General features: G+C 40.1%; 1 protein-coding gene across 1 annotated transcript; it reads left to right on the forward strand.

Annotated features, from left to right (window-relative positions):
• The first annotated feature begins 1,139 nt into the window (after positions 1-1,139).
• On the forward strand, positions 1,140-8,820 carry LOC112932382 (odorant-binding protein-like). Its single transcript, XM_026015314.2, has 6 exons — positions 1,140-1,217; positions 1,823-1,962; positions 4,320-4,390; positions 6,095-6,205; positions 7,203-7,304; positions 8,777-8,820. The coding sequence occupies exons 1-6, from the start codon at positions 1,140-1,142 to the stop codon at positions 8,818-8,820; spliced, it is 546 nt and encodes a 181-aa protein (XP_025871099.2).
• The last annotated feature ends 205 nt before the right edge of the window (positions 8,821-9,025 follow it).

The following is a 9,025-nucleotide window of genomic DNA, read 5'->3' on the forward strand; positions in this document are numbered from 1 at the left end:
ATGGCCCACTTACCCTATTCCATAACCGTCCAATTCTTACCCCATGGCCCACTTACCCTGTTCCAAAACTGACAAATTTTATCCCACGTCCCACTTATCCTGTTCCATAATGGACCAATTCTTACCCCACGGTCCGTAACCAACAAATTCTTACCCCATGGCCCACTTACCCTATTCTGTAACCGAACAATTCTTACGCCACAGCCCACTTACCTGTTCCATAACTGAAAAATTCCTACCCCACAACCCACTCTTACTATTCCATAAATGACCAAATGTGAGCGAAAGGATTGCAAGATCCCTGTTCTTTTGTTATTTCATTTTATTAAGCTGTAAGGATGAGTGGCAAATTATTGAATGTTGAATGAACTGATCATGGTAACAGCTTCCTAAAAGACTCTTTTATCTACCAAATCCGCGATTTTATTAAAAATACTAATAACAAAGTAAGATATGTTTTCTCCAAGCTAAACACTTTCCTATGAGCTTTCCATAGATACATATTTATCTGATATTCATAAGGTTAGAGGGGCAGACATGCTCAGGAGACTGCAGATCTTGGTCCCTAAAGAACCTCCAAAGTGATGTCTCCCCCAGCTCACCACTTCAGACATTTGGAAAGAGAGGGCGACCAGATGACTGCATACTTGCATCTTGACATTTGCATCTATGCGTTTGCATGCTCTAATATTCACATGTAGGTCTCCCCATCTTTCCACAAGGAATAGGGAGCAGTTGTGCTGGGACAGGAAGGTCATCTCCATGAAACTCACTGAACAAAAAGTGAAGGTGATGTTTGATTTTTCCAAGACTGAATTAGTATCCATGTGACAGGAGATATATAGCAGGCTTGACCCAAACAAAACTAGAGGTGGACAAGCTTCTAAATGTCATTTCTAGAGATACGGGAGAGATGATCAACACGCCCGGGGTCTGACAGATCTTTGGGGTATATCGCTGCCAACCAGGATGTTTATGTTCAGTGTTGCACAATGATCTCTTGTGAAGAATGACAAGAAGTCAAACATTGCCACATCCATAGACATATAGTATATAAAGTGATGAAAACTGAGAATCTCGTCAACAGGTAACTCAACTCTGAAGCTTCTCCAGAGGAGGAATCGAGAGGTTCTGGAGACATGAAGATTCTACTGCTGTGTCTTGCACTCGTTTTGGCTTGTGATGCCCAGCTACCCCTTGCTAATGTACTGACACAGGTATTGTGTACACGCTGACCTGTCAAGGTGGTCTTTTTTTTTTTTTTAGGATTTTATTTATTTATTCGTGAGACACACACACAGAGAGAGAGAGAGAGAGAGAGAGAGAGAGAGGCAGAGACATTGGCAGAGGGAGAAGCGGGTTCCATGTGGGGAGCCTGATATGTATGTGTGTTTGGTTTCCATGGGGAGGGGAGTTTAATATGTATATCCAAATGTCTGTACTCCAACGTTAGCCGTCTACTTGGAAACTCAGAATGCCTCTGTTAATCGTGTCTTTACATATTTCTACTGGACATGTCTCCTATTCTCTAGTAATTCCACATTTCTACATTTCTCCTGTAGTATAAGAGAGAATGTGCATCAGCCAATGAGCTGTTGGGGTTGAGGCGTTGCAGTTGATAAGAATGGTTATGGTATTTTAGGAATATGTCGATTTGCTGTTTTGCTGTTGGCTTGGGTTTTCCCAGTATTTTATAAATCTTGCGTCACTCAATAAAGTTAGCTCTGTGCTGATGCAAAAGAGAAAAGAGAGCCAGGATGGCCGATGTTGAAGAAAATGAAAAGAAACTGAGTAAAATTACTGATGAGAACTTTACTTTTAGATTTCAGGACCATGGAAGACCTTGTACGTATCATCCAACAACCTTGACAAGATTGCGGAGAACGGCCCGTTCAGGGTTTATATGAGAGGTATCAATGTGGACGCACCAAGACTCAAAATGTTCTTCAATTTTTATGTCAAGTAAGTAAAAATAACACAGACTAAAACTGCCTGTAAATGCTTGGCCCTCAAGGGGCATCTGATTCACTGTTTGCACTGAAATGTCAGGATGTGAAAGAGTGTGATGGTCTGAGATCTTTATCAAGTTAGTACACCTTGTTGTTTAAAGAGATGGTTCTCATGCTTCTGTGACCATAGGGTTCCTGCCACTGGCTCAATTATTCTGTATCCTGAAGAACTCACAAGTAGCATATTTTAATCATTATTACATTGCTAAATTCACCAGAGCCTTTGCTGCCTCAAGTCTTATTTATAAAATGACCGCTCTACTCCAGGCACTTTATTAATAACTCACAAAACTAAGAGAACGTGAGGAAATTTATTTGTGTTTTTTTGAGCTTCATTGGTCAAAATAGAGCCTTACAGAGATCTATAAACTAGTAACGACACTATGCATGAAATTCTATTATAAGAGTGAAGACGAGGTGGAATGAGAGTAGCAAAAATTGGCCAATGTTTACAAAGTGTGACTGTCACAGGGCAGGTGTAGGGTGCTTCTGAAGGTGGACTGGGATGTTCAAACAAAGAAGGAGCAAGGGGACAGACGCTGGCACCCAGATCAATGGAAAGGGCCTGAAATCAACGAGAAAATTTGAGCACCTGCACACATCTCTCTTTGTCTCTGTCTCAGATGGACACACATACTTGACATTTATTGCTACACTGAAGGTAACCGTAAGCACATACTTTGATGACTCCATCTGCAAATACCAATCATTTCATACCAACATTTAAGTTTCCTCAGAAGGTCCCGAGAAGTCTACAATGAAGCAAGAGGGATCATTTAATGCAAGTAAATGGAGAGCGGCCAGAAGCACCAAATCTTGCAAACAGATCCACCGCCCATAAGATTAAAAGCTATACTTACATTCGAGGTGGAGAGCTGTTACTTTTTACTGTTTGCTGTTATTTGAATCCAGATAGATCTGGGCTGCTGACCGGTGCTCCCTTAGGAGTTCAAAAAGCAGGCAGTATAGAGAAACAGGAAGGTTTGCAAGGCAGGGGACTCAAGCAGAAAACAAGATGTGAAGTATTGCAAGGCTGAGAAATTCCTGGGCAAACCTACTGGCTGGAGAACTGATGCCAGGAAAGGCTTGAGAATAAGGAGAGAAAGGTGTTCGTCTGTCAGGTTGGGGGAGAAACGGGAACAGGAATAAAAGGGAAGATGATGTTTCTAATGATATATATCAAAAACCATGCCGTATAAGAAACGGAATGAAGTCTGTTTCTGAGGACCTAAGTCGTGAAGCTGTAAGTGGGCTCCAAGCTGTAAGTGTGAGGAATAAAAAACCGAAAAGGATGAGAATTAGGACATTAAAATAAGAGGATTATGTTTGGGGGGATGCATTTATAAATGTACACATATAATTGATGACGTATAAAACATGTTATAGAATTATAAGGTAAAACAACATATAACAATTATTTTATATTCACATGTATATATATGCAGTATAGTGAGCATTCCGTTAATAATCCTAGAAGGCTTCCCTAAGTTTTTAATGGATGAATCTGCTATATATAATATACAATAATTATATTAATGTGTGCAATGTTAGGTAATTGTAGCATTGATTATGCATAATACATAATAGAGTTGATTTTTATGTTATATATACGGACAATCAGATTGCGCACATTCCTATCTCAACAGATACTAAATTGATTATGGGTAATACACAATATGATTGGTTATATGTTATATGTACATACCATCAAATTGCAGACACCTCAATCCCAAGAGATAAACTTGTTAGCTTTTAATTATTTTCAAGGAATACCATATGATCTTTTTTGGTCATTTTTACAAGTTTTGTGTCCATCTGCATTTAGTTGACTTTGCGTGTGGCCTCTCCTTCTGCAAGGAGGTTTCCTGAAGCGCAGCGTACACGTGATTCTGGGCATCCACGTGAAGGATAGTTCACTCAGTTCGCACATACGTGTGCATGTACTGACCTTTCGAGGCAACATCTAGTATACTTGTATTCGTGGAAAACATCACCATTGTTTTTCTTCTTTCCTAATATTTAAATTTCATGTTTAATTGGCTTTAATATGGCCTGTTTTGAATCTGGCCTGTTTTGAATATGTTGCTGGTCTTCAGACCTACTGATCTGATTCTATGTGTAGACAAAGACATCCTTGCGAGATGATATTTGATCCTGGAAAACCTATTTCTTGTCTTTCCAGTGTCACACTGTGTATAGGCTCTCAGTGATGCCTCAAGCAGGGCCTTGGGGGGTGGAAAGAAAGAAAATGTTAACCATGGACCAAAGTTTGTTTTCATCCATCCACTTGAAGTTTTTTTTGTTTTTAAGGGTTGATGGAGAATGCGTGGAAAAGTCTGTTGAGGGATCACTAGGACAACACAATATTATCAATACTGGTTGTAAGTGTAAGCTTTCATTGATATAATAAGGTTGAAATGGGATTCTCGACTTCTCTCCAGATCTCTGTCTACCTGAATTCTAGTTTGACCAATGCTTCGAAGTGAGACTGTGCACATGTCCCTGAATCTTCTGAGCACTTTATTTTGTGGTGCACAGACAGGTCAATCACGGGACACCAGTAGCCCCTTCCAGTTCTGAGTATTATTCATGGTGTGCTTAGGATGTTCACTTCATAAGGTTCTCAAGTGAAGGAAAAGGTTTCCAGATCACTTAAAATGACCTTAGGAACTAAATCAAACAGGCCTATCCCGAGTTTTTCTATTGACATTGTTTTACTTAATGGAATACATTTTATTTATTTTTTTATTTTTTAATTTTTTTATCAGACAAAACAGACTTTATTTTTTTTTAAAATTGGAGTTCAATTTGCCAACATATAGCATAACACCCAGTGCTCATCCATCAAGTGCCCATCACCCAGTCACCCCCAGCCCCCTGCCCACCTCCCTTTCCACCACCCCTTGTTCATTTCCCAGAGTTAGGAGTCTCTCATGTTTTGTCTCCTTTTCTGATATTAATGGAATACATTTTAAACCACAATCTTAAAATCTCTTACTCGATTCCATGTGTGGGAGATTAACTTAGAATCCAAGGAAATCAGAGTGATTTCCAACAGCAGCCACATTTCTTCATAAGCTCAGCGTGTGTCTGAAGCAAGGGGATGCTGGTTAAGATTTAGATACCTAAGCTCCTCTCAAGGATCCTAAACAACTTTCTGATTTTTAGTGGCGGATGTCTAAATATGCGATCAAAATTGAAGTGTGTCAATCTCTAGTTACAGCCCTCGTCTGAGATTACAATAGATAACGAACATGTAAATAAGTAAAATATACATCAATCAAGCGAACTATATGCCTGCCCTTCTGCACCACACATATTCATCAGTAACTTTTATTACCAGTGTCTTTTTAAATAACATTGTCACTTTCCTTACTCTTACATGATCTTTCTGTTTGCCTGAATCATCAATGTTCTCTTCTTTAATTTTCTACATTTTGTAACCTTTTTAAAGATAGATTTGGACATGGCAAATTAAAAAAAAAAAAGAGAAACAGAATGACTTTACTGGACTCACTGTAACAGGCCTTGGGGAACTAGGAATTGTAACCAGAAACTGTAACTAGAAACATTTGTTTGAAATTGTAACTAGAAAACATTTTAACAAGACTGGGAAGTGTGAAATGGTTAAGTGCACGTGTGAAATATTTAATTGCAGGAAGGCAATGTGCCCCCTACCCTCCTTGATGTCATTGTCATAAGCAACATTAATGTTCACTGAGCTGTTGAGGGGACACATAAACAAATACAAAATGTGACCAATACAGTAACCACGCCATGGTTAAGCCAATCTACAATAAATTAACAAAGGGAGGGCAGCCCTGGTGGCCCAGAGGTTTAGTGTCACCTTCAGCCCAGGGCGCGACCCTGGAGTCCTGGGATCAATCCCACATCGGGCTCCCTGCATGAAGCCTGCTTCTCCCTCTGCCTGTGTCTCTGCCTCTCTTCTCTCTCTCTCTCTCTCTCTCTCTCTCTGTCTGTGTCTCTCATGAATAAATAAATAAAATTAAAAAAAATAAAGTGAAGACAGTAATATATATATATGTAAGTATTTATATATATATATTTTTTCTTCTGTCCTACAGATGAAGGTGACAATGTATTCCAAGTTGTTGAAGTGACCCCAAATTTTCTGCTAGCCTATGATTTCAATGCTGATGACCAAGGTGGAATGACAAAAACAGTTTTTTTCTTCGGTATGTATTACATCCTGATGATTTTCATGGCCATATAACACATCCACTGTCAGCATTTTCATTGAGAAAACCAGTAAGTACATCTGCACATTACTAATTATCCTGCAAACAAATCCGAAGTCTCTAGGTGCTTTGTGTCAAGGATCCTGAAATTATTCTAAAACACAAATGTGGAAACAAGGGCTGGTAGCTGTGGGAGCTATTAAATCACCAGACATATAAAAATAAGTTCAGTGTTAAAACTGAATATTAAAAAAAAAACAAAAACGAGTTTTATTATAAATAGTTCCTTAACAGGTCAACAAATTTCAGTCTCAACTATTGTCAGGTTGACCCCAATTCCTGCAATTTATGACCATTCTTCTCATACACTCTTCAGCCTTGCAGCTGAAGCTTCTCAAATAAACCTTCACCACATTTAATGCTCCCAATGCATTGTTGTCGTGATACTACTGACTCTTTCGCCCATGAATAACCACACACAGGCCCTGAGATGGGGGCTGTGGCCTCTGGGACAGTAGGTGTCAATATGGAAAGAGGCATCTGAGAACTGTGGTTTTAATGGAAAACAAACAAACCAACGAAGCTGTCTCCCATTACTATGGGTGACACGGCTGCTATTGGTCTGGAAGGTGAGAACCGTCCTTGCAGTTGTTTTGGGTCCAGAAGCAACGTGCATGTCAGCTCTAGATTCTGAGGCACAGGCCGAGGTGCAGTCGATTGGATTTCTTGCTGGATTGGGTCCAAGATTCATGGAGTTCCTACTGCGTCCCTGGAGACCTGCTGCTGATGCTGGACAGTGCCCGGCTGTGCAGTTGGACAGGGTTTCACGGCTCTTACCCACCAAGTCAGGCAGCTGACATTGCCACAAGGGCAATGGTCATTGTTTGAGACTCCTTGAAAGACTAGGTTTCCCCATAAGTGATTCTCGTTCTGTATTCAGAAATTCTTGGGGTTTCTAACGGGCATTTTCTACTTTATGCATGCTGATTTCCAGGCAGAGGAGCTCATCTTAATGAGGAAGACATTGCAAAGTTCAAGAAGCTGAGTAGTGAAAAGGATATTCCAGAAGAAAATATCATATACTTAGGCGACACTGGTAATGTGACTCCTGATATATATTTTTTTGAATACATCCTTCACTTGATACATAACTCTGCTCTCAGGAAACAAACTCATTTTCACCTTTCTCTTCTGTGGATGATCTTGTATAATATCTACAATTAAGAAGAAGAAATCATGGGGTGTCTGGATGGCAGGGTGGTGAAACATCCGATTCTTGATTTTGGCTTGGGTCATCAATTCTGGCTTGTAGGTTAGAGCCCTGCATCAGATGCCACACTTCTCCATCACCCTCTTGTCCTCTATCCTTTGCTCTCTCTCTTAAATAAATTTTAAAATATTAAGATTACAAAATAATAAATTCTTACAAATATTGAGATGTTATCATTGGTTCTTCCTCTTTTCACGTTTTGTATTTTTGTTACCAGACAATTGTCCAGCCCAGTGATGCCAACTCCTCCTAAATACTGTAAGTAACAATGACCTGTCATGAGTGCCTTACGTCAACTAACCCAATAGTTATGTCAGTAGAGAACTGTTTTTGTTACAAGAGATTACACTGTTTACCCCGAGTCCTATGAGTTTGAAAACCAAATGAGGTGATTGATGCTAAAAAACAGATTTGGTTTCAATGTGCATCACGCAACATTCACGCCAGTGATAGTCATTCAGAGAGAGGCAGGAGATGACACAGTTTGGTGGGGATGACTAGAAAAGCATTGGAGAGCCTCTACCCATGCGGTGTACCACATGCCTTTAAGGCATATTCACCAGCAAAAGGTGTTTTCCTTAAAATGTGATTTTTAAAAAAGATTTATTTATTTATTTATTATTTATGATAGAGACACAGAGAGAGATAGAGAAAGAGAGAGAGAGAGAGAGAGAGAGAGAGAGAGAGGCAGAGACACAGGAGGCGGGAGAAACAGGCTCCATGCTGGGAGCCCGACGCGGGACTCGATCCCGGGACTCCAGGATCGCACTCTGTGCCAAAGGCAGCAAATGCCGAGCCACCCAGGGATCCCCAAAATGTGATTTTTGAACTTTCTAAAGTCAGATGAGCTTCAAACCATGATGCTTGTATAGCCTAAAGGGCGCCCTGTGTCACTGCTCTTGGGGAGCAATGGAGGATACAAGAGCAAATGGAGACATTAGCTTCCAAGCCACATATGACATCTTGAAGCCACAGAGATTTTGGAATTGGAAGAGCAGAGTGTGAGTTAATCAGAGATCCTGTAAAATCATTTTTGATGGGCCACCTCCATGAGCATGCATTCTGGAATTATCCAAGTCCTGGCAGGGATCTGCATCATGAAAGGTCCCATCCAATGTACATCCACAAAAAAATTCTCGTGGTTCTTCCTATATTGTAAGGATGGAGACTCTGAAGTTTCCTCGGCAATGTGTGCTGGGTTAAGTTGACCCTTGACATTATACTCCTTGAGGTCCACCGTCGTAGGCTATTATATGGTCAACTCACTTGAACCTTCTGTCTTGTTTCCTTCCCTCTAGCTGTGTCACGTGTCATCTTCCTCATGGAATCAGATCAACAGTAGGAAGAAAGCACTCCTTATTTCTGCTTGGCATCATCTCTCTTTCTTCATAAACATGTTTCTTTTTGCCATTTCATCTCTCTCGCTACCATTCATGCCTATTGGGTGTTACTGGATTTCATATGATTGAATAAATTGACTAAACATGTGTTCTGTATCCGTGTTATTGTGCAGATAGTCATTTATTTATAAATACCCAAATATCCAC

This window comes from Vulpes vulpes, chromosome X, assembly GCF_048418805.1.
Source record: "Vulpes vulpes isolate BD-2025 chromosome X, VulVul3, whole genome shotgun sequence".
NCBI lineage: Eukaryota > Metazoa > Chordata > Mammalia > Carnivora > Canidae > Vulpes > Vulpes vulpes.